General features: G+C 47.4%; 2 protein-coding genes across 2 annotated transcripts in view; one reads left to right on the top strand and one right to left on the bottom strand.

Moving 5' to 3' along the window:
• The window catches only part of NTAQ1 (N-terminal glutamine amidase 1), a 46,701-nt gene extending 26,690 nt beyond the window's left edge, over nt 1-20,011 (top strand). The window contains exon 10 of the mRNA XM_087746559.1: nt 13,750-20,011. Within this exon, the coding sequence (XP_087602685.1) occupies nt 13,750-13,800 (51 nt within the window). The 3' untranslated portion in view covers nt 13,801-20,011. The remainder of the gene's footprint in view (nt 1-13,749) is intronic.
• On the bottom strand, nt 789-26,085 carry FBXO32 (F-box protein 32). Its single transcript, XM_087746668.1, has 9 exons — nt 25,877-26,085; nt 22,567-22,679; nt 20,796-20,845; nt 20,029-20,121; nt 12,954-13,047; nt 11,894-12,078; nt 8,045-8,227; nt 6,735-6,878; nt 789-6,029 (listed from the first exon to the last, which is right to left on the bottom strand). The coding sequence occupies exons 1-9, from the start codon at nt 25,990-25,992 to the stop codon at nt 5,940-5,942; spliced, it is 1,068 nt and encodes a 355-aa protein (XP_087602794.1). The 5' UTR covers nt 25,993-26,085; the 3' UTR covers nt 789-5,939.

The raw sequence follows: 26,085 nt of genomic DNA, 5'->3' as shown, positions 1-26,085 counted from the left end.
TGTTGAAAAGGCTCTGGTGATCTTGTAGACTGTCCCATGATCCCAGAGACTTTCATCTGGGAGCACAACCCTCTAACTACACTCTTGAGGCACAGCATAACTACAAAAAGACTTAGGAAACAACTTAAACATGCCTTACTTGACAGTGCAAATGAAATTAAAAACAAAGCGTCTGCATTTTGTGCTTATTTTCATAGCTGGCATAGCTTTCATGAGGCAAGTCATGCTGTTTCACCAAGATAACTTCTGTTCCACTCTCAGAGACATTTCATTTGCCTTTTCAACTGCTTTTCCCCAATTTACTGGGAGTCCCTTCAGTGGGCTCCTACTCGCATTCCCTCTGAGCAGGAGCCCAGGTCAGACTGTTGCAGTCCTGACACTAACCAGATGCAACCGTAACTGAAAAAAGGTAGAAAAAGTCAAAGTCACTTGGATAATGTGTCCAGAAAAACACAACATTTCTGGAAGCCACAAGTTGGAGTTGAAGCTATCGGACCAGTGTGAGCACTAGTGATCTCTTTTGGGGCAAAAATCACCCCTGTGCTTTGGGAAGAATACAGATTCACAAGCGCCACATGAGCACTGTTTTTGCTGAGGGCTCCATTCACCTCATTTTCCTTGGAGGTACAATGAAGCAACAGCTCTATCCCAGGTATTCTCCATTTACCTACTGCCACAACCACCCACGTTCTGGGTGTTCTTGCAGAAGAGTCTCTGCTTACAGTCACCAGAAGCTCAAGGCTGATAATGTCACCAGCTTGGAAGCAATGAGACAACCAACTCTGTGGTTCACATTGTTTGAACATTTATTGCAATTCAGTGTCAAAAATGTTTTACAAAAATACATTACTGTCTGCACAGAACAGCTGTAAAAATCAGAGTTGAACATGCAAGGGAAGAAGAAAAAAGTGTGCAAATTTATAATGGAAGGATTTTAACCACACAATAATATTAAACAGAAGTCTTATTATACAAGGGATGCCTTTCACTTCATATCATCTCTAGTTACAACTTTAAGGAAAAACAAAACAGAACACACGCTCTCTTCCATATATAAGTAGGTATTTATAATTACTGTAGATTAGTTCCTAAAGATGAGCATATTTGCTATTTCAAATTAAAATGGTCTCTTGGTAGCAGACCTGTTAGCATTCTGTGCAGCACACGATGGCTAAAGAAATGCGAGTTCCACCCTCAGTTGCCTCCCAGGAGGAAAAGCAGCAATGCTTGGTCAATGGAGGGGGAATCTCTCTGGTGTTCGAGGTATTAATATACTAGAGACTGCACGTGTCAAGGACAAGATGGATTTGTTCTCCCTAGGGCCAGAACCTGCAAAGCCGATTTGCTACCAACAAAATCACTGGAGGACGACGTGGGATAGGAATCAGGCACCAGTAAAGACACTCACACAGCCCGGCAGCTGTGGGGATGGCTGGCCGTGTCTTCAGAGCCTCTAACAAGCATCGTTATAAGCAATGAGCTGAGAAAAGCAGCACAAGCAGAACACCAGAGTCCCAAACCTTGTAACAGGCGAGTCTTTATCAACCTGATCAGCCATCAGCTCCACAGGGTCTACGTTTTTGCAAACAGGCCAGCTAGGAAGAGTGGCATTTTAATTTAAAGCTATGTCTTTTTGGCAAGGTGCTGATCTATGGGGAAGCTGTGCAACAGGTTTGTAAGAACAACCACAGAGGACAACGCTGGTTTGCTGTACCGAGCAGGAGATAAGCATGAAACAGCACATCTGATTTATTAGCTACATAACAGAATTTGAAGTGTTCCTGCTCTAAATCAAATTTTAGCTACTAAGGGCCAAGGAATTTTCTGGGCAGGAAAAGCTGGTTTAGTACCTGCGTATGTTCTAGAAGGTGACAGCTTCACAAGAGTAACTGAAGTCAAACAGAAATGGGAACACAAACAGTTCAAAACCTGGAGGCAAAGGAAAATAATAAAAAAGATATTCCCATATACAGAAAGTGGCAGGGTGCAATTAAATGTTTACATACAAAGCAATGTCTTCAGAGCAATACAAGTTTTCCTAATCACTTTACAAAATAAAAGGATCTAGAAACTCCCACAATTAAAAAAAGAAACCCAAACAATATAAGAGGAGGTGCACACGTTTTTATGATCAATCTTTACCATACCATAGTTAGTATAAATGGCTTAAGGTATGTACAGCTGAAATTGTGCCTCTTGAAGTGGCTACCACATTAAAACAAACTCCAAATACCTGCCCCTTCTAGAAAGCTGAAACAAATATCTCTGGCATCTCTCCCTTCCTAAGCCTCCTCCCCTGCACAGATCTATTTTTCCTCTTCACAGCACCACGTTCTACACTGTTGCACTGGTTAACACATCCTCTGAAGATAATGAGATTTCTCTGGATATGCTGGCAGGAGAAAACCCCAAAGAGAGCAAAACCCCCTCCTTTCCTAGTATAAGAACTGATGCATGTCTAATGGGAACACATCAACTAACTGGAAAGTGAAATGCCGTTATGAAAACAACGTTCTATTTCCAAAATACAAGTAAAAGCCTGTTTTCCCTTCACAACAGCTTTGCCACAATTGTGCTAAAATAAAGAGGTCCTTTTTGCGTGAGAGCAGCCTTACACCATCCTGCCTGGAAGCCCCTGTTATCACTGGCAGTTTTGTTACCCTGCCATCCTCAGCCAAGCAGATGCCTTTGCACTGCTAAAATACTGATCGCTTTGTTTATAAGTGGTTAGACTAAGGTATCTGGATGCAACAGCATTTTGTTTTAAATACAAGAGTATTGAATTCACCATAATATCTCCCTGTACCAGCCACTTGAGAAAGAATGAGTCTCCCAAAGAGATCAAGGTCTTATTTGACAGTTGCTGTAGCAGGAGGGTAATGACTGCAGCAGTAACTGAATGAGGCTTATTCTGTTTCCTTTTGTTTAGTCCGTTTTGTTCTCTGGTACAGTAGTTCCTTGGTTTTCTGCTGCTTTGGACACTGACAGCAATATCGCAGGACCCTGCCCGAGCAACACACAAGTGTCTGTATGTATTAACAAATCATCTTCAGCACTTTGATGCTTTAAGATTTACACAGTGCTAAGAAATAAAAAAAACACTAATTGAAGTAAGTTTTATAAATAGGAGCCTCAGCTGCACATTAAGTATGTTGTCAGCGTGACCCATGCTCTCTGGGCAGAGGACACAGACTACACTCTTTGCTCAAGACCAGTGAAGGGCTGCTAGAGGCAATGGCTAGAGCTGAGACATTCCCGAATCACAGCTGAACGCTGGGATTTTCTGTCTTGCTGTGCAGGGAACGCACTAGGCCAGAGTCAAACCTGAGCTTAAAATTCACCAAGTGTCACAGTCTCACAGTGGATAAGTGTCATCTTCTAAGCATGGACTCGGACTAGGCAGAACCCCCCGGCATTTCCTACCGAAATACCATTGCCTCCCCATCACAACAGGCTGGCTCGCTATGGGTGGCAGAGGCAAGACTACGAAACAAACCAACCCCAAGTAAGAGCTGGAAACAGAAGATGCCAAGGGGCACGAGTCCTTTCACTGCTAGGAAAAAGGAACTACAAGAATCTCCAAATACAGCGGCAATGCTTCATTCACTTCACTTGCAGGTTTCTGTCCTTAATGTCCTCGTTCACCAAGCCAGATTTCAGCCTCGTCTACCCGCTGCCATCAATGCGGGAGTGAAAACAGAAACTGGCCTCCCTCCCTCAGAAACATCCCCCCAAACAAGCACAAGTTCATTTTTCCAAGGTAACAGCTTTTAAATCACTTTCAGTTGACACGAATACGACCAGGAGGCTTATGCTTTCCACCAGCCGTCAAACACTGATGGATGGGGCACGAACACCAAGATAAAGCTCGCTATCCTGCACGTGTTGTTTTCTCCTCATCTCTGGAGAGTGCCAAGCTCTGGGCCATGGCTAAGAGTGGCACAGGCTCACAGAGCTCTCTGGAAGAGCAAAAGCTTAGGTTTGCTGTTGGAAGACAGGAGAAGGGCAGTTCTTGTCAGCATTTTCCTGGTTTTCTCCTTCCCAGGCTTCCTCCCCCCTTCCTCACAGCTCCATCCAGAGGCGTTTTTTTTCCCTTTTTTGCGTCTCTTACAAGAGCATGCAAAGTGATTTAGTTTGCAAAAATGCAAATACTGTCAATTTTTTTAAATATAAACAGCTGCAGAAAAGTGTTGAAAGTCAGTTATAAAAATGTAAAAAAAGGAACAGAATATTTAACAATAATTAACTCAAGTAGTTCTTCCTGAATTGTCCTGAGTACTCCTCTTCCTCGCAATTCTTTGTACATAGTCACACACAACCCGCTAAATATTTACCCTTCCGAGGCATCCTGCTTATATCATGCACAGAGAAAGTGCTATACAGGAAATCTACTGGCAAACAGCAAAAACTTTCCACTGCAGGTTTTCAAATTGTTATATGCGAGCCGGATTCTTCTAGCTCCACCGTAGGCAAAAGTGAAGCACTGTATGCAAGAGAGGAGAAGGTGAGCCAGATCACGGCCACAGTGCAGTTAGGAGTTTGGCCACGTACTCCATAGGATGGAAAATTTAGCTCTAGGCTAGTGTTAGAAGATCCCATAAAGAAGGTCAGCACTGGAAGTGGAAGGGACTAGGCTGGGTCTTTGCCACTTCCTTGGCACAGAAAAATAACCAAAAAATGTCAAGTGCCATGTTGGAAAACCCTTGCTTACCCCAGTCCTGACTGCTGTTTTTAGGAAAATGCTGACTGGTTTCTTCACGCTGTCTTGCTCATCATCCTAAACTCCAGTAGTCTGAAATTAAACACGATGCTGCCAGTCTTCCAGTGAATAAAAACCGCATCATTTCACTACGTTCAACAGCCCCGTTCTCCCTACATTTTACCAGCTCCAAGATGATTGAATTCACTTGACAGCAGTGAGAATACAGAGCAGTGTATATGTTGGAAAACTAGGAAAACATGGGCTTGAAGAACCAGATTTTAACCTCATTTGGTATTTCAACCAGTGCAATTAACCTAGTGGAGTTGATACGAATTTACATTGTGAGACTAAATCCAGTCCTGTTTCCCTATAATAGAACTTCCTCCCTTTTAGACAATCGTCATCCTTGTGGCTTCTCTTCCCTTTTGCCTAGTCTTTCATAAAACCAACAAATTAAAAGAGGATGGAGTAAAGTCTTAGGTATTTATATGGTGCCTATCATCTAGGCATTCAAGCACTGAGTAGAGCAAGAAAACTAATGTAAAGAGGTAAGCATTAATACCAGAAAAGATGCTTACTATCACAAACATTTCCCTTTAAATCATTGTACAAAATACAAAAGTTCACATTGTACACTGGATTTTTGTTTGAAAGGTACTCAATCTATCAGAGGTAGAAAGTGGTATGGTGCGATTCTCTTTTGCAAGTAGGCTAGAGTTCTATCCTAAGTATTTCAGAATGTGTCCTTTTTAAAAACATAAAAGTATTATTAAACTTGTCACAGGGATATTTTTCATAAATATTTTTAAAACGTCATATTTATAAATATGTATGCTAAATAAAACCAGATGGAAAAAACAGTTCAACAGTCCTAGCCTCATATTGCTTTCTCTCTATTAGAAACAAACCAAAAGAGTTCTCAAATGGTTGTGGGGCAAATTCATTTTTAACTTCTAAAAACAAAAAATGAAGTTTTTTGCCCTGTATCTTGTACTCTGATCATAGAAAAGGGACTCTGTACAACATGCTGCATTTATATACCAGTCCTACAGAAGTCTGTATTCCTTAAGTGCTGCACATCAGCGAGCAATTTCACCTTTCATCTTCGAGATCCTCTTGTTCCTTGACTCAGGAGCTTCGAACAAACATGAATATTTACACTATTTACAAATCGAGTGTCCAAGCTCAGTGGCATAAAGTGTCCTGTAAGAATCGCGTAAGCTGCGGTGACCCAAGTTCAGAACCTGAACAAGTTGATAAAGTCTTGCGGCGAAAGAGAGGTGGAGCAAGTCTCGGGGTTGTTGGCTGTGCAAGGGTGATCAGTACCCTGGGAAAGGAGAAAACAACTCCATTTAGAGAGACTGCGGAAAGGGTGCCAGAGCATCAGCCAACTTCGCGCTGCCCCTCTGCCAGACGTCCTGCTTGCAAATAGACAGAGCAGAGCCCAGAATAATATTTCTACTCTTGCCAAAGCAGACAGCTCAGAACCGGGTTTCAGATTTTAGGGGCTACTGGCAAGTCGGGGGAAATAAAACCAGCAAAGATCCAGTTCATTCTTTTCTCCTCTTCTGAGGGAAGAGAGGCTGGAGCCTACCATCAGCTACAGGAGCTTAACTCCAGAGCCATGCCTTGGATATCAACACAGTGGCCAGCAGACTTTTGTCCTGGGCTGTTTTGTAGCCATCCGCTCATTCCAGCTAACCCTGCTGCCAAAACCTCCACCCTCCATGTAACGGGTGGCCGGAGCTGCTGGCACTGCTAAGATGATCTACTGCAGGCAGCCCTACAGTATAGCCATCTCCCTCCCCTCTGGCCTCGATGGCCGCTACTCTTGTTCAATGTAGAGAAGATGGGACCTTTGAAGCACAGAGGAGAAAGGGTTTTAATAGTTGAGGGAGTGTTAAGATATAGGAAAACACTAGGTTATGCAGGCAAAGAAACTGCAGCACCCTAAACCAGCTGCAATCAGAGGAAGCACCAAGTGCCCCGTGGCTCATGCCCCAGTTGAGTTTGTCCCCCCAACACCTCATACCTTCCAGGAGAGGATGTGGCAGTGCCTGCACAGCTGCAGCGTGTCCCCATACTGCTCCTTCCGTGGGTAACACCTTATGAGCTTGAAGTACATCTTCTTCCAATCCAGCTGCCCCTTGTCAGATAAGATTAGCCGTTTGCGAATCTGGAAGAAAAAAATTATCAAAATTGTAGCAGGACAAATTAATGTGGGGTTTTTTTTCCTCTTCAACTCATGTTGTTCTCCTCCTCCTTACATAAGTGTCATCCTTGCCGGTCCCATTACAGTTCCCTTGTAACACCAAGAAAACTCCTGCTCTGAATATCCAGCTATAACCAGGTACCATTATCAGGGTCTATCCTCATTTCATGAATATTACTGTATGAAAGCCTGAAATCCTTCCTGGGAGCTATTTTATACTACTTTAGCCACCATTTCTGGCTGGCAGGACAGTGAGCATAGTTACATTTAACAGTTTCAGAAGTTAAAGTATTTTGCTTTTTCATTGACTCTAAGAGTCACTGATTTGTCACAGTAGCTTGGGAGACACCCATCTTTCTTTTAGGGTTCTTTAGTTGCAGAGACTGGATTTGAATTTACTTGTTAATAGAAATAACTTCCCCAGCGTCACTTCCAAAGTCAGATCCAGAGCAAGCAAATAAAGCCAAGTCAGCAGAGAATCTGGCACGTGGTCCCTGAAGTGCAGAGGTCTGGTATAAACACACCAGACATTCACCCAAAAACAGAGAGAGGTATTTTTGTTTGGTTCTTTTTAAGTTTAGAAGACCCCAGATGATTACCAGCCTGCAAAAGGCCAAAGATGTTTACACAGGTACAACGTGGGTAGCGGCAGGGCTGTTTTCCACATACCGCCCTGTCACTCATGAAACAGCTCAGAGGGGATTTCTTGCTCTAAAAGGCAAGAGAGCATGACTCATTGCTCATGGACCACATCCACAAAGATTCTCTGCGAGGGTGTCAGTCCCTGGGACATCGGGGCGATTGCTGGAGCTTGCCTGCACGTTTTCCCCGCACACGTGGGGAGAGGGAGCAACTGCATGACTTGCAGTTGTTACCACCTGGATTAGGGTTGAAGAAGTTCACCGTATGACTAATTCCTCAGGCTCCTATTTCAGGAATCACTGCTGTGACATGCAAAACCCTCTACATAAGTCATTTTCACAGCCATTCTCATGTCAGCCTGTATTATCACCTTGCGGCACAGCCCTTAGATCCAAGAGTTAGTCAAGCAAGAGCGTCCTACCCATGTGTGTTCATTTGCTAGTGGGTTACAACAAGCAACTGATAGCAGTTTGCATCCCTCCTTGTACCTGTCTGTCCGTAAAGTGATACTGGCAGAGTTTCTTCCACAGCAGCCGGTCTTCGCTGAGCACTTGCAGGTCGGGAGCCACCTGACCGAGGCTAACCAGGTCTCTCCCGTCACTCAGTCGCTGCATGATGTTCAATTGTAAACACAACGGCAGGTCTGTGAAAGTGGTACCTTTAAAGGCAGGCTGGAAGAGACAAACAAAATTGAGCTTACAGGAAGCTGAAAACCCAAGCAATTCAGGCTTGCAGTAGAGTTACTGCTTTTTAAGCATTGCTCTTCACATAGAGAATATGCAGCAGTTCCCTCTTCTCAATAAGGAGACATTTACATAGAGACATTTGACCTTCTGCCCCAGAACAGTTTGATATCCCCTCAAGGAAGGGGAGATGTATTTGCATTACAGTAGTTAGAAGCAGAGTTGCAGTCCAAGCCTCCTCCTCCCCTTCTCGTCCATCCCACATCCATACTCATGAGACTACGCTCCCAGAAGCACCACCACCAGCTTCCACTACAGCAGGACACTGGCTACGTCATGGTATCAGCTATTAACCGTCCAGGTCTCTCCACCACGAGGGACGTTAGCATTACTTCTCAAGCTCAGCCTCCTGTTGCACACATAGCTGGGAATCTCATGCTCTTCTGACGTGTTTTAGCTCATGTCATCACAGGATCCTGCTGTAACCACAGCAGCGGCTGACGAGTACCCACAGCAGGATTCTCCCTGCAGGGCTTCCCAGGTTACTGCTGGCAGGGCTAGTGTTTCCTCTGTGAACGTCTGAAGGACCTGCCCTTTTCCCATCAGCTCTGGCCATGGTTTTCCAGGCTGTTCAGCCACACCAAAGCACATCCTAGCCTAAAGAGCCAAAAGCCACCTTCACCCGCCATACGCCTTCGCCTGGTCTACATGGGGTCCAGGACCGTTCTGCAAGTCCACATAGCAGCACAGCTCCAGGCCAAGCTGACCACAATGAATCAGCAGGTCCTGTGCTCAGGGGAAATCCAAAGCACACAGGGGAGCAAGGCATCAGCAAGGACCACAAACCGGGCTCCGGCTGCTCCAAAACCAGCCCCAGCCTTATTAAGGCAAACAGCAGCTTTTAGGATTGGGCCCCAACAAAGAAACAATGTTAGACAGATGTGCCAAGTTTATCATTTACCCTGCACAGAGATGCTGCTATTTTAAGTCGCAGAGTCACAGCACCCCTCTCGCAATTGGCAGGGTTATTAACCGTTTCAAACAAGAAGCACGCGGACCGCCATCAGCAGGGGAACACCGCGTGAGGCTGCTTTTAATCACACAGTCCCATCTCCAGCCACCCCATTGCATGTGAAACTCCACAGGCACAAGTATATCTATACGCAAACAGCTCCTGCCTTCCCTTCGGTGCCCCAGTGACCAGCCTGCCCGGACCATGCAGCACTGCCTGGTACCTGCAAGGACCACAGCTTTCCAACCAAGGCATCATTTTTGGCCATCTCCACCAGCAAGACCGGCCTCAAACAGCCCCTCCAGGAGTGAGCTGTCTCTGCCATCCTCGGGGGGTCTTTCTTCCCATGACAGCTTTAACACTGCGTGCTGAGAGTTACGCTGCAAGCACACTGCCTGGTTACATGTAGATGCTTCCTCGGTACAATCCACAAGTCCAGACTCAGTGTCCCTGCCCGTCAGTGCAAACTGAGGTCATATTTTGGGGTAGGAAGAATGCATCAGAGCCTTGGATCACCTCCCATTGATCTCCCTTGCCTGCCTGTCTTTTGCACTCTCTCTACGTACAAGCTTTGCTAGGGCACAACAGGCAGGACTAAGGTCTTGGGTCAAAAAACCCCAAAGCTTATGCTTATGTCTTATTTCTGAAGAAACCAGTGTGACTCAAGCAAATCCTTACAGGTTTTCTGAGTCAGGGCCAAGGACTTATCTGCTACTTCTTTTCCCTCAGTACTCCTTTCCAGGACTTTTCAAACATTACTTTTTTTAGAGAAAAAAAACACCGATTAGATCACAGCAGATCAGTATGCTGTCACTTTCGGGACCGAGGGTTTTTTTTTAAAGCAGCTCTAGCACACACTCCATATTTTACAAGGTTTTGGTTTTTTTTGGTTTTTTTTTTTTTTTTTTTAAAGTTTAGGTCTTTGCTGTTGCAAGACATCCCCCCGCCCCGAAACACCAGAAGCACTCAGTGCCCTGTAAGCAACTGGCTGCACAGAGCTGAGCTTGTTCTTCCTTCCTCTAAACTCAGCTGGTTTTGTTCTAGCTTGACCTGAAGTCATCTTCAGTGGTGTGAAATTTTTTTTTTTGCAAGCTTGAAATCTATTTTATTTATTTTAGAAGAGTGTCTGTAAACCTGTGCGTAAGTAAGTATACATAAAAGGCAGTTCTGTTCACCAGCAATATTTTGAGATGCTTTTGTCTGGATAGGCAGAGTTCTTTGAAATGCTTATCTGGGTTTTATGAATGCCTAAAGCATAGGGAATAAAAGACATCGTACTACTGAGTTGAGCACCAGGAGGTAGGTCCTGGCCTGTGGTGCCCTCAGGGCGGCAGAGGCGTGGGTGAAGCTGGCCCTGGCAGCGCCCAGGCACAGGGCAGCTCCCCAGCACAGCCCTGCTGTGCCCCAGCAGCCACCCTACCGTAGGGCCAGTGCTTCCCCTGCAGGGCAAAGGGAGCTGCAGCCCATCCCAAGAGCTGGACACCAGGAGAGGTGGGACAGAGACCACCATCAGATAAGGCACTGCTGCTTTTGCAGCTCTTCAAACTCCCTGGGACCTCCCAGAGTTCATCTTCTCCTGTGTCCTGCTGCCTGCATTACTCTGAAGGGCTGGAAATTGTTTCCTGGGTTCCCAGAGAACAGAGCCATGTAAAATGATGAAAGCGGGCACTTTGCTTAATCCTTTGCAAATGCCTCTCTGGTTGACCCACCAGGTAAAAAGGTGCTTTTCATATGCCCTTAGACCATGCCATGGTCTGCCCAAGTGGGAATTTCACAGTCCAGTTCACTGCAGGAGAGCCCTACAAGGAGCACACCAACACAGAGGTCAGCACTCGGGGAAAGCTTTCGCATTTCTGTGGAGCAAGTATCCATTCGAGGTGGAAAAAAGCCTAGACGTGGTTCTGGGCAACTGGTTGTAGGTGTCCCTGCTTGAGCAGGGGGCTTGGACCAGATGATCTCCAGAGGCCCCTTCCAGCCTCAACCCTTCTGTGATTCTGTGAAGCGGAGCAAGTTCAGATTTGATTCCCATGCAAAGCCAGATTAGGAATTTATCAACTAATACATCTTCCCCATCCCCACAGATGCTGTTGAAAACACAGATGGTGTAAAAGCAGGACTCGTCCGGCTGGAACAGGCAGCTCCAGACTACTGGAAGAATCATTGATATTTTCAGCCAGGAAGCATGAAGTTATGCAGCTATTTGGAAATTTGCATTTAATTTACAGATTAAGCAAATCTAAAAACCTCAACTATCTGATAAACAAGTTTTGAAGGCCATTTCTCAGTTTGAGAAAGACCAACTTGACTTTTCATACTGAGGCCTAATCTCTGATGACTCTCAAGAGGGGGAGATGGTTTCCTGCCCAGCTCTGTTTGCACAGCACTTCACGGCCATTACGGAGTCAAGCCACAGTCTGTGACCAGTAAAAGCGAGCATGATCCTGTGTTGTGTACGTTGAGTCTGAGTTAAGGGACACATGCAATGCCAGGAATGCATCCACTTATTTTGGCAACTCCAGGACCTTCCCCAGCGCTGTGCTTGCACTGGGAGTACAGTGGGATGCAGTCACCCAAACGAGAGCTGCTACATGAGAAGGTTTCACAAAGGAGCCACATTTTTAGCTTTCAGGATTTGTGCTTACCCTGGTGATCTGAATGTTGTTCAGTTGCTGCTGCCAGTGGAGAATGCTCTCCATCCTGTGCACCCACATGTTGATGTTTCCAACCAGGACAGACTTGCCGACCCGTTGAACTAACGTGCAGAGGGATGTGTAGAGGGTCTGCAGCAATTCCCGTATTAGCCTAATGTTCTGCTGATCTTCAAGGACTTTGGAGGAACAGGAAAGGTTAAAAATGGGAACTGCCCAAATCCTTTTCTGAATCTACTTGTTTCTCAGGCAAGTCATCTGCTATTACCTCACAGGCCAAAGAGAGCCAGCCTGTACTTTTCATTTTAAACATTAGCCAGACACAGCAGGTTAGACAGCAGATGGAAAGAGATCCTCCCAGGATAAGCAGATGAGGTATCTGCCCTTTCTGCAGCACTTCCCATTTCCAGCCGCTGGCAGCTGGCCAGCTTTCCCCTCCAATATGTGCGAGAGGTTATCTATGTGCACCTCTTTCCCATCTACCCCAGCTGATGGGCAGGGAGACAGCTCAGGATCCCCTTTCTCATTCTGCATACATACACTAACAGGGCACTCAATTCCCAGGCTTCAGCCAGAGCTAAAGCATCAGGGAGGGAAGCTGCACATCTCAACTGCGATTCAGCCCCCCAGCAGGTGAAGACAGCCCTCGAGCTTTCCTTCCCTCCGGAGCAGTGGGAGCACTGATGATACAGCAAACTGGCAATAAGGCGGCAGCAGAGACTGCAGATGTGCCAGGCTGGGGGCAGGAGCAGCTATCTCTTCTGCAGTCAAAAATAGGACTCAGTAGGATGCAGAAGGGGTGGTAGCGAGGAAAGTTGGAGAAGGAGGAATCGCCTCTCAGATACCTACCAAAATACAGACATTTCTTCCCACTTCTCCCTCCCTCCCCCCCCCCCAATCCTTCACCAAGGGAAAGTGGAACTGCACTACAGAAATAAGCAGTGGTGCCCCTCTTCACCCGTCTCGCGTTGCCTGATTATTCTCGAGGATGTGGTTCACACAGAGTACAGCACATCAAATCAGAATCCTCCCCCTCACTGTTTCCGTTTCTTACCTTTCTGCACCACTTTTTCCAAGATGTTCATGTAGTTTTTCTGGGCAATGCCACTCAGTGATGTCAGCTGAGACTTTGCTATCAGCTCCAACAGCTGTGGATAAAAATAGAAGTTGCAAGCCTTAGAGCGCAGAGATACCTTTCTAATCTTGACTCCTGGTCACATGACACAGCAAAACAGCCCAGAGACTTGTTTGCTGCTTGAAAATAAAAGGGAGACAGAGCGACCGAGCAAACTAATGCAAAGGAGGAGGAGAGCGGAGGCCAAATAATTAAACCCACATTGAAAGGGGTGGGGGGTGGGGAAAAAAAAAAAAGGCATTCTAATGATCTTCGGGGGAAAAAAGAAAAATAATCTTGATTTCATGGTTCAGAGACGCATAGAAACCACAGAGCAGCGCTCAGACTGACAGCCTCTATTCACGCCGAGGGAACAACGAAGAGCCGACGTCACCATCCTTCGCTGGGGCATAAACAAGCAGTGTCATTAGGGAACACGAGGAAATGCCTGTTTGGATGGGGATATTATTGATGGGGCACTAATGAGAATCAGACTCCACAATTTACGTCAAACTCCTGGGTTGCATGGGTTTTGTCAGAGTGCTGTCACCACGACAGAAAGGTTAAGCACTGTATTAAAAACAAGCCCTCCCCCCCAAACAAAAACCCCTATTCCCCCAAGGTTTCCTCCTCTCTGTTCAGCTCTTACAGCTGCAACGCCGAATCACCTTTCTCTGTTTGTCCTGTTTACTTGCTAACCTCCCCTAATGGAAATCTCACTTTTACTTTCAATTAGGATTTGCTTCCCATCACTGATCTCCTGACTTGTGTACAAGCCGGACGCTGAATTCGGGCTGCAGTTGCTAAAAGAAGCGTTTCCCACGGGGAAGAAGATGCCCTCTCCTCCCCAGCTCTCTACCACCACAAGAATAGCTGTGGAAGTTTCCTATGGATCGTGCTCTGCAGAACATGTGGCCTGTGATCTTCCAAGCCTTCCTCCCTTCCCCCAGCATTATATAAATACACAGACTGTCCACGTGTCAGTCCATTTGTTTTGGATGTACATAGCCTTCTGTTTTAATTTAGAAAGGAAAGGAAAAACCTTTTATGCTACAAATCAATCAACACGTTACCGCATGACTAGCTTATTAATCCTTTATCATCTGCGGCTACGGTATCCCATTGCTGGCACCGCAGAGAGCCCAGAGAAGGTGCAACTACTTGTGTGAAGTAACTAAGATGGCTTTTGACAAGACTTGATAAGTCATGAGCTGAACTGTTTGCCCCGCTATAAGAATGACAGGAATGTATCCAAAAAGTCACCGGCAGCTTGCCACGAAGCGGGGGGCTCAGGGAGAGGTATTACTGGAGCCATTCACCGGCTCTGCTCGTCTCAGGCGCCGGCATGTGACTGCCAGTGTGGAGCAGTGAAGTCGCCTAGAGTGACCGATCTCTTCTTCCGTTTAATTTCCAGGCCAACACCATCGTCAGATGGCTTTGAGTTTATATTCTATTAATATCTTGCACCTCGCATGACCGAAAGAAAACAAGATGAAAAAAGACCTGTGCTAACTCCTGTGAAGGGCAGGCTGCCTGTTTTCTTGGCTCATTTGGGGGAAACAAGAGATGCAGGAGCGTTGGGTAGTATTTGGTGCACAGGCATCAGTGGATCTTCTTGCTGTATCAGCTAAACTGAGACCACAAGGACTAGATACTCTTAAAAACAAAGCAGTTTGCAAGATGCTTGGAAAGTTTTAAAAAAGATCTTTTCTTAATTTCATTAAATACTAGAGGAAGAAGAAAAAAGAAAAAAATCAGTGTCCCAAAGTAGTATGTAATACTCTGCTTACACTATTTAGCCTTCAGACCTTTGATTAGAGCGATCAACTTGCCAGACTCCATCTGTACATGAGCCACACATGCACCCAGATCAGCTCTTCTGTGCATAAACAACTGCTGTCTCCAGATTGCCCCATTCTGGGACTGGCACAGAGACAGCTTCCTCCAGGCTGGGTGTTAGCAATGTTGTGCCCGTTACTGAAAACACCAAAATGTACCCAGTGATAAGCACCATGTAATGCAACACCGTAAGAGCCAGACACCAGGGCCGTTCTTTAAGAGGAGCAAGGGAACTTCTCAGTTCCCTGAAGAGTGCTAAATTGGTAGAAAATTAATTTAGCCAAAGGAACAGATTCAAATTTGCCTTGTCTGTGTTTATCAAGGTTCAATTTATGTTCAGTGATCCAGCTCAGATACCATGTGTCACCTCTCTTCCCCTGCAGCAATAAACACAGGATGAAATTCCATATGAAAACTATGTTGTGAATACTTCTAGAACTACTCCACTCCCTGGGGACTGCTGGCTGAAGCGACTGGCTAGCCCTCTAAATCAAGACTTTTTTAGTTCTTCTATGCCCATATAATACACAAAAACCAGGTAAGCAATACAGTTCATCCATGCCCCAGATGCTTCAGTGCACTGAGGGTCTTTTAATGTCGGCACAGACCCAGCAGAGTAGGGTCTCAGTTAATGGACTGCCAATCCATAATTGGGGTCTACAGCATTATAACAAAATAAATCAATGTTGCCACTTGCATAATACGGACTAAAAGCAGACTGATGAATTCAGGTTAATGCTGAGTAGGGTAAAAAGGCTGGAGAGCTGCAAGCATGTGTTATGATGCGGTTGCATTAAGTCCAGCCCACGCTCAACTGAGAGGGACAGATGGTAGGAGAGAGTGCACAGGGAAAGGTTAAGAGCAATTTTAAAAGGCCTGCTTTTCAAAAACACTAAGTGATTGCATTCTAGCCGATTTTAACTGGAGCTGGGAAGTCTGCATCACCTGTGGAAAACAGGGCATTAGATCCCAACTCACTCTTTAACTCCTCAGAAGATGAATAAGGTGACCTGGTAGCTTCCCCAGAAAACCCTTCTTACTGCCTTGCCCCTATTTTGTTTGCTCTCAAGGATCTACAAGAGCCACAGAGAAAAGACAAGAGATGCAGTAGGCTATTCCAGAGCCTCTGTAAAGCTGGCAGGAGGCAGCATCTTCTGCAGCAGGGCAGCCACCTGCTCGCTTCCCCAGGAGTGTGATGGGGCTCCTGCTCAAACCTCACTAGCAGTCGGTGCAATGAGCCACTCGGCTCCGGGAGCAGAGCAGCTCCTCCTCCCATAAGCACAAGGGAAAAAGCAGCAAACACAACAGTGCCATGCGGCAGGGAACAAGGGCCCCTGTTTCAGGGCCATGAAAGCACGCTGCCCTGCACCCGTGACTGCTGCGCACAGCATCGCTTAGACCTGCTACAGCCGGATGCCACTTCTGCCACTGTCTCGGTTCAACACCAGGACGTGCGGGCAACCCGTACCCCAAATAACCCACATCTAGGGGCTTACAGCACACAGAGCCAAAAAATCCTCAGCAGGCCTGCTGCACCAAGCAGGAGGGTGTAACCTCGCTTCAAAAGGGGAAATGTAATGATTAAAATCACAAGTCTCAAACTACTGAAGTGTAAATCCCACTTTGAGTAGCCCAAACCAGCTACAGGGAAGGGGGACTGCACCCTGTGGGGATCCATAAGCTCCTCCTGGTTGGGGATGTAGCTCCTCCCATCTGGACTGCTTAGAGAAAGGTATTCCAATGAAAAATTCCTCCTCCAGCCCCCCCCTTGCTCTCACAGCCCTTCACTTTCTGTGCCTGAAATGTCACGTTGGCTTTCGGCTGGGAGGGCAAGAGCAAGGCGAGTTATAATGATTTACAGCGCAGGTGCTGACAGATCTCCACGAGGCAGCATCGAGCTGATATTCTTTCAGCACAGCATAAATCCAGGACTCCCAGAGCTAACTGCTATAAAAACTTAAGAAACAAATTTAAGAGACTACTTTAGCAGGCTGCACACTATCTACATCATGTTATTCCAGAAGAGCTGTGCCCGTGCAGCTTAACCTGACCTAAGCTTTTATGATCAGAAACAGCACCTTCCCTTGAGATGTTACTACACAACCATCATATGACAAATCTTTCTGAAGGATGCAGCCTGCAAAACCTCACTGTCATCTGAACAGAGTGTTCCCAAAGGAGAACCAACAACTTCGGGGCTGCAGGCACTTTTGTCTCTGCTCACATTACTTATGCTTACAGAACACTTCCAGTCTTTTCATTAAATCTCTAAGACCAGAGGAACCACGACTGCTTCAAGACCAAGAACAGTTTGGGTCCTCTAGGTCAATCACACACTTCCTTACTAGCTCTAAAAAGGGAACATGTAGGCAGATGCTATAGTTTAAAAGATTAGCAAGGACCAAGTCATGGCACCAATACCTACACTTAGCACTTGCAGCACTATATCAGCAGATTGCCAAGAGACGATTGATGTGGGGAGGAAAATTTCTTCCGCTTCAGTTACGTGAACTCACTGGCTACAGCCGATGGTATTTGCCCATGAAAAATACCTGCCAAGCTTCTCGCGGCTCACACCTCCACCTCACTTGAAGGAGGTGCCCATTTTAACAGTGCACCATTAGGAACTCCAAGAACTTAGTTTAGGTATATCTTAAGAAGCAGGCACTTCTGTATGACAAAATAATCAGCACTGAAAACACTCTACCACTTGAGTTTAGAGAAATTCAGAAAGGAATGCTTTGAGAAAGGCAAGTTGATGTTCAGCCTGGAAGCGTACTTTGCTATCAGCAATGATGTAGCTTATTTCTCTATAGGGCAAGTTTGGGTTTTGCTAGCAGAATCCCAAGCCTGCAGCTGTTCCTCTCCCTTCTTCCCCTACGGACATCCTCATATTCTCCCCTAGCCTTTGACTCTAAACTTCCCTCTTTGGAAAGCATTTGTTTGATGAACTAAGTAGTGTGACATTGATCAGATGCCCTGAGCAATGGGTGGAACTAGAGAGAACAAGGAGAGGGAGAGGAGGGAAAAGTGTTTTGCCTGCCAATGTTCAAGGCATTTTCCATGTGACAGATTGCTCATCTTGTGTGCTCTAGGAGGCCTGCGATTTGCAAAGGACCATAAACAAGATCCACATCTAGGCAGATCTTTTCATGAGTAAATCTGGCACATAAGGCATTTTATGAGCTACTATCCACCAGAGACTTGGCCGATACAAGCCTTTCATTTTAAGGAGTCAGTTTTATATTTGATCCATGGTACCAGGTTTAATATCTTCTTTAATCTGCCAAACCACAAGTCAGCCTCAATTAGAAAGCTTCATACTTCTCAGTAGTGCTGTATCCTTAAAACTACTGGGGGGAAAACTACTTTTAAAAGCTCAGAAGAGAGGTAATTTGTAGAAACAAGGACACATGCTGACTTCCATATAGAACACTGCTATTTTGGATACACAGCAGATTTGGGATGCATGGGATAAAGGGGGAAGAAGGTCAGCCTGAGCCTCCCCACCAGACCACACCGACTTCACTGAAATTTGAGTGTGCTCCTCAAAATTTAATGGGACTTCTGCTCAATCATTGCAGTCCCATGTGAGACACCCATCACATCGGGCTGAGCAGCAGAAGCCCATCATGTGGCACAGCGCGACCTGAGGCCATGCTTAGCAGAAGCCTTTGGAGTTCTTCCTTGTTGTAAGACAGTCTGCCAAAGGAATCTCTGGAGTACCAAATACAAGTTTTATTTTATTTTCCTCCTTTATATTTGACTAAAGGGTTATAGCCTTGGCATGAACTGTTCCTTCCACAATGATCCCCCTAAAGATGACATGGCTGTGTGTATATATATCCAGCATCAGAAAACAGAGTACCCCAGTGCTGGTGATCATCTTCTCCGTACAAGGAGGAAAACAAGTTGTCCCAGGACCAGAAGAGCTAGGACTGCCTGAGTTTCCATGGACTTGTATCCCGCTTTGCCTCCCCCAGCATCCCCGCTCCCTGCCACCACCCCTGCAGCAGGACACCCAAGTGACTGGCAGTGCCCTTCCTGCACAGCTGGTGGGTGATCACCCCCAATGCCTGTACCCATCCCAGGGTGACAGAGGTTTTCACAGGCTCCTTGTCGCCTAGCAACAGGTGAACAAACCAAGGTGAACTTGCTCAGATCATTCCTTCCTTAGACTCTTTTCATGACACATGACTCTGCAAAGGGAAAGCAATACCAATGCTGCTTGCTCCAGAACCTAAAACCTGAACAGCTGGTGCCTCACCAGTGATCAACTGCTGATGAGATGTGAAAAGGAGCTGTTTATAAACAGCCTCAAGTTAATAACAGATTTTAAGCTTATTGAATTCCAAACCTTGATAAGCACTCTGAAATTTGAGATCAATTTGCAGATTACATGTGCATAAACATACAGCCCTCAGGACAGTAGCCCCTGCCCCCCCGACCACTACCACCCCTCTTGGTGACCCAGAGCAAAAAGAGAAGCCCTAATCTGTCACGGAAAGCCAGAGCATAGGGAACCTGGGGCTGAGGACTCCTTCCTACCAACTCAGGGTGTCAGGAATAACCAAATGCTTTGCCCACTGAAACTGCTGCCAGTCACCCAGGATTAAGAGCAACCATGATCCTTAACCAGAAGTGAAGATCAGTGCCTCCAAGAGGTTCAGCCCATTCTCTCATTCCCAAAACACTCAGCTCCCCAGAGTGTCTCCTGTATCACTTTAAAGGAGACAGAGCTCCACAGCCCGCATGGAGCTGGAGCCTCCTGCGCAAAGAGGTCCTCGCTGCTCTATGGCCTCTGCAGAGAGCCCATGCTCCTTTCGGGGCTACAGGAATTGCATTTAGAAGCTGAACTGAGAAGTGAGTAGATGCTAAGTTTTCTGGGTTTCAGAATTGAATTTCACAACTGAAAAGTAGTAGGAATACTAGGCTAAGGACAGTTCATCTTCTACACTACCACCACCTCCCTCCCTTTCCATTCTTACAGATCGAAGAGGTGGTTTTGGGCATCTATCCACACAACTTCCACCAGTTACTTCATGCAGCAAAGCCCAACACTCCCACTTGCATGCTGGGCCTCTCTTCTTTGCCAGTGCTTCCTATTGCCCAACTGGTGCTCGGTTCAGAGCCTCCACCCCCATCGCAGCAAAATAAACCCTGGCCTTTCACTCACCCTCACGACATAGTTGAATCGCCTGGAGTCCAGGATAGCGCTGGAGAAGTCAAGTCGGTTGAAGGCTTCTCCCAAGGTGCAGTAACCATGGCGCTGAGAAGAAAAAACAGTCTGGGTCATGTTTTGGCAGACATGAGTACAGACAGCACTAGGAAGACGTGACCCAGGGCAACTCAATTTAGCAAGCTAATGGGTACAAACCATGGGACCAGCTCACCGCCAGAGGAGGCAGGCCTGTCTCCCGTGGAGCCGCACTTATTGACGTCAAGAGTGGGCATAGCCCAATGTAGATTATGGTAGTTTCCCAAGAGTGATCCAAGCTCTGCTCATGACCCATGGATTTGCGGGTGAGAGTGAGCCACACATTCCCGGGTTTCAATATATAGTGCAAGTTCAGAGCGGTCTCATATGGGCCGCTTCTCTCCATGAGCACTAGCGAGCTGTTGTGATGAATTCCAATGATTTTCCATGTTAGGACTGTACTGGGTGAAAGCCAAGAACAGTATTATGGCTTGGTCTGCAAATGGCTGGTTTTTTTTTTAGCTGAGAGAAGCAAACAAGTCATATTTTAAACACATGTACGGAGCCTTGTACAGCAAGCCCTGGCTCCCTAGTTGGGGCTTAAAATCATTACTGAAATTCCAACCACAAGCCAGATCTTCCACTTATCTCTTAAGAGCTTCTGCTGATTTATATCAGCACAGGATCTTCTACCATTTGGAAAAAACAGTAGAAAAGGGAACAAAGCAGCTATGGGAAGCACTCACCTCTTTTGTGCTCCCCTTGTGAACATAGATCCACTTCTCCTGGTGGAAATCTGTTTGGACAAAGACATTTTGCTCAGTTAATCTTCTGCCTCGCAGAGGGCTGGATCTCTATTCTGCTCACAACATTTACTGCCCTTCTAATGCAAATGAAATTATTTTGTGTTTACATCACCACACTTGAAACCAAAACTAGCAACTTGCTGAGCTGCTTTGTTTCCATATTGCTTCATTTGAGACTGCAGCCCTGAGCCTTAGAAAGGGCTTCTGTTTCAGTGACACAGCTCAAGACTGTAAATGTTTAATCTGCCAGCCACAGATACACCATAGCACCTCCTCTTCTTTGGTCCCAGACAGTAAGTGTGGCTGACAGCCAAGGTTTTGTTGTTACTGATTTTATTAACTATTCATTACCTTGGTTACATGCTTGGGATTGAATGTCAAATTTGAAGTTGAGCAAAAATGTCATGAGACACCAGGCATGTGGGAGAGACCTTTTAGCAGTGAGGTCAGGCTCAGAGGAGCATGCTTGTGCTTGCAGCTAACTTGCTAAAAAAGAAAAACCTATTTGGGACCAAAATTTTCCTATTTCTAATTGCCCCTCCCTTCCCTCAGAAATGGGAGTTGTCCCAGCCACTCCCCAAAATAACTTCTCTGTACCCACTACGTGTTGCTAACTCAGTCTGCAGAAGAGCCCTTACTGTAACAGCAGTTATGCTGCTTGATCCTTCTCCCACCCGACTCTCACATGGGCTTCTGACGCTTCTTCCACCACACATGGCAATTCAACAGCTAGTATAAGACAAATTCTTCTCCCCATCCGGCTAGACTCCTTTCCCTGAAGGAAATATTGTCTTCCTGGAGTCTTTTTCCACTTAAGGATGCAGCGATGTACTCCTGCCGGGTACTGTGAGCCCAGGGACAACCCCAGTCTTAGTTACAGGCATGCAGGCCCTGCATCAGGCCCTTTTTTGCTGTGGGTCACAGCAGAATCCATCCCAAAACTGTCATGGTAACATTTGTTTGTTCAGAGAACCAAATGCACAGAGGGGCCAGATTTTGGCATCAGTTTCAGAAATCCTGGGGGATGCACAATGAGCTAATAGTAGTGTGGGAACTGTAACTCATTTCCTCCATGTATGTTTACATTTGTAGCCTTCACATCTAACTCCAGTACCTATCTTGCAATCAGACCCACGCAGACCTTGCTGTCCCTGCAGGCTCCCCAGAGTCCTCCCACAGTTGCCATCTGAGACCCCGGCTGCTCACTGCGCATACAGAATGATTTCAAACCTTCCATTGTTTTGAGCGAGCTAAAAATCTTATTTCATTTTCCATGCACTCTGCACACAGAGATAGGATCAAAGCTCACATTCAGGCTTGTAGCCTCCAGTAATGTAGATTAGTACTCAACATGCATATGGAAGGAAGAATAAATTTAGCCTGTTGTGCAGAGGGAAGTCTAGAGGGGGGAAAAACTGGAACTGGTTCATTTGAATGTACCATAGGAAAAAATTACCCTCCTTCTGACAAACAAATGACAAAAATTTGAACACAACAAGCACAACTCCTCAGAGCAGGGATTACTAACAGGGGCATAAATCTTCACATTAAACTGCATCCAAGTTCTCTACTTAGGTCAAACATGGGCACAAAGCCCTTTGAGACACTCTGGAAGAGTATCCTCATGCACCATGCAAGAACCATAGATATGAAGTGTTTTCCATTCTCCTGCAGAAACTTTTATTTAAAAAAGCCCAAATAGACATCTTACATTGAATCTTGGCTTTGTTATTCAGCAGGTCTTTTCTTCTCTTCTTGGCAGCCACATCGTAGTTCAGACTGTTGAAGAGATTCTCTTTGTTGTGATCATCCTTTTTACAAAAGCTGTGAATGACACAAAGCAAGGATTCTGTTTATTTCTGCAGTCTGCTGAACACTGTTTCCTGCAAGGAGAGAAAATACACAGGTTTTCATAGTGAGCTCCAAAGCTGCCTCCTTGCAGGCTGCTCTCCAGAAGTCTGCATACAGGTTTTGCATCCAGTAATACTATTTTTAAATGAGCCTCTGGTGCCTCATTTCTGTGCTAGGCAAGGTAACAGACAGGAGCAGGTAATACAGATTGCACAGTTAGTGCTGGGACACTGCTGGGCAGTATTCTTTTCCTCCTTTTAACCTGTTCCCATCTTTGAGTAACACCATGTCCTCCTACTGTAGGCAGTAGATTCCTCCAAGACAGTCAAGACTTCTACAGAAGGACATATTCAAACATCTCTGAGGACATATGTATACGCACTCAAAATATTTATTAACAAAAGAGTCTCCAGAAAACATTTTTTCAAGCTTACAGGAAAAGCTCAGCTGAGGTTCAGACTTGGCTGGTGGTTTTCCAAACCCCACATAGCAGCGATTGTACAAATTAGCAGCTAGGATCTCTTGTCCAAGACTGCTCATCTTCTGCATTTGCCAGAGCTCTGCTGTAACTATATCATTAATGAAGGGAGCTATAACCCCTTATTTTAAGGTCAACAAAAGACTATCTATAAAGAGTCTGTGCATCTCTACGTTCTGCAGACCTGCAAATCAGCAGATCCAAGCAGCAACATGAAACCAAGAAGCCCCTGGGCAGCCACAGTGCTGCAGCACAGACCCCTGGGGGCAGCAGGGGAAGGCAGCACCCACTAGGAGCTCTCAGCAGAGGCCCTCCTGCACACTGCATGCTGCCCAGAGCTGTGGGGATGCCTCACAGGTGCTGGGGAGAAGACAGGCAACGCATCTAGGAGAAGCGGAGGCACCCCCGCTGCTCTAGCAGCTGGCAAGGGATGGGAGATGGCTATCTGCAGGTCTAAATGCAAAGAAGGGACCCAGGCACCTCGCTGCAGCTCAGGTGCTGTGGCAGCGCTGGTCTGGGACGCCCTGGAGCTCTGGCAGGCGCTGAAATGTGCTGCTGCTCACAGCACTGGGCTTCCTCTGTGACAGCGGCGAGGACCCTTCCGCAGCCAGGCTGCTTCCTCTGCAAACCTGGTGTTTACAGTTTAGCCTCAAAACAATAACACGAGCACCATACCAACTCACACCTCCAACAGCTATGCAGCACAGGCTCCTGGAAAAGGATAAAACCTGCAGGACAAGGCTCCTTGTTTCACCCTATGATAAGCAGGATCACCAGCCCAGGCCCACAGCCAGGAGAGGGAGGTTTGCTGTCTGTCAGCACAGCCACCAGCGTGTGCAGAAGTCAAGTGGCCAAGTCAGAGTTTCAGCCCCACGAGGGACCCCGACCTCCTCCAGCAGGGTCCGGACGGGTGTTCTGGTTTGACACCAGAGGTGGAGGAAACCTCCCCCAGCTTCAGGACACCACAAGCCTCAGCTCCCCCTTCCTCCTTCAAGTGCCCCCTCACAGGGCACCGCAGCTGCGGGGAAGGCACCGCTCCTGCCGGCTCCACCACCTCACTGCAGAGGGGGAACAGCAGCGGCAAGGCAGGTGGGACTATTCACAGCAACAACAGCTCGGGGACCCAGACACTTCTGCCAGCTGGAGCTGGCTCAGGAGAACCTAAACCTGAGAGCAGAACATCTCAGCTGCACATTTCCCCCATCCACTCGGCTTTCTGCTGCGAGGACCAAAACCCCAGAACAGAGTATGGCAGTAAGGAAGAAGTGGTTTTGAGATGTTGGAGCTCGTATTTTATCAGGGTTGCACAAAATCAATGATGAGCCAAGTTAACATGCCCGATGCAGTGGCAGAATCCGAGCCCAATAGCGCAAGACAGATCTGCTTTAAATCTTACATGTCAACAGGGCACCCTTGACTGTTGACTTCCTACTGAATGACTCTAATCTGAAACCTTCATAACAGCAGCAGTGGACGAATTCCAGCATGGGAGGCAGATTATTCCCCTGTTTATGTACTGCCAGGTTTCCACACGCTTCTCCGAGGCATCGTGACAGGTTGGACAGTTGGGCACCAGAACCTGGCACTGCACGGACCTCAGTCCAGGGCCAGCATGTCACCTCCTTGCTTTTTAATGGGAAGCCCGTGCCAAACTCAGTATTCCCAACACAATCATCCTACCACCAGCCAGACATCTTTCTACCTATTTACAAATCAGATGCTTTGGATTCTAAACTTGATTTTTATTTACAGCATGCATAAAAGAGGGAAAGAGATACAGACCTGCTACATAAACCTCCTTGCACAGTAACATCTCAGCAGCAGTTCACAGTGAATCCCTGTTGGCTCCCTTTGTCATGGACATTCCTGACCCATCCCTCAAGCCCGGTCCCAGCAAACCCAAACCTGACTGCGCACAGCTGAAACCAAGATGCAGCTCTGCAAGAAAAGTTTGGTTTTGACAGGAGCGATCTGGCCAGAGACCATGACACCCACGCTGCTGCGAACGCTTCCTGCCCGCAGCGACGCAGCTCCGCGGTGCTTCACCATCTTGGGGGTTTTGTTGATGTTTTGATGCCAGATTAGTCAGGCAGCACGCACGGTACATTACTCATGGTCTGGGGAAGATTTATGGCTTCAGACACATCAGCCTTCTCCAGCCCGGGAGCCGGGAAGCTCCAGGAAGGGTTGTTTTGGGAAGAGGAGGGGGGGGCACACCTCCAGGGCCCCCCAGGAGATGCTCTGCGATGCTCCCCGAGGGCACATCGCCCAGGCCGTGGGGCAGCAACTGTTTTTCACCTTTTCCTCGCTTTTTCACCCCATCCCACAGCCATAGGGAGGGACAGCCGCCTCCGTGCCCAGGCGCCCCGGGAGCCCGCCGGGGCTGAGGAAGACCCGTTTTGGGTTCACAGCAGGCCCGGGGGGACACCGCCGAGCCCCTCCGCCGGCAGGGCCGGCCGCCTCAGCGACGCCAAGGGCTGGGGTTACCAGCAGGCCCGTACAGCGACCACCGCCCCCCCCGCCGCCGCCGACAGCGGCCCCCGGAGCCCAGCGGCCCTGGCCAAGGGACGGGACGAGGCGCCGCCGCCCGCCCGCTCGCCCACCCCCCCGCACCGCGCCACCGCACCGCGGCGCCCCCTGGCGGCGCGGACGTGGGAGGGGGCCGGGAGCGGGACGGAGCCGGCGGCGATACCTGCTGATGTCGCCGACATAACCGCCGCTCTTCTCGTCGAGGAAGCGCGTCCAGCCGTCGGCCGTCTTCACCCAGCTCTGCCCGGGGGAGCGCCAGTCCTGCCCCAGGAACGGCATGGCGGCGGGACCAGGAGGGGCGGCGGGGCGCGGGCGGGAGCGGCGCGAGGCGCTGGGTGCCGCGGCGGCGGGGCTGCGGGCGCGGCGGCTCCG

This window comes from Nipponia nippon, unplaced genomic scaffold, assembly GCF_047370975.1.
Source record: "Nipponia nippon isolate SJK-2023a ecotype South Korea unplaced genomic scaffold, ASM4737097v1 scaffold_1, whole genome shotgun sequence".
Taxonomy (NCBI): domain Eukaryota; kingdom Metazoa; phylum Chordata; class Aves; order Pelecaniformes; family Threskiornithidae; genus Nipponia; species Nipponia nippon.
This window is presented reverse-complemented; position numbering and strand designations above follow the sequence as displayed.

Bases quoted from the DNA above. Each gene is read 5' to 3' on its own strand.
- FBXO32 (XM_087746668.1), bottom strand. From the start codon at position 25,992: ATGCCGTTCCTGGGGCAGGACTGGCGCTCCCCCGGGCAGAGCTGGGTG. The intron at 13,048-20,028 runs GTGAGTGAAAGG...TTTTATCCACAG, and splicing joins GATTCAACTATGTCGTGAGG to CTGTTGGAGCTGATAGCAAA. The intron at 6,030-6,734 runs GTATGAGGTGTT...CTCCTTTCCCAG, and splicing joins GCCACATCCTCTCCTGGAAG to GGTACTGATCACCCTTGCAC.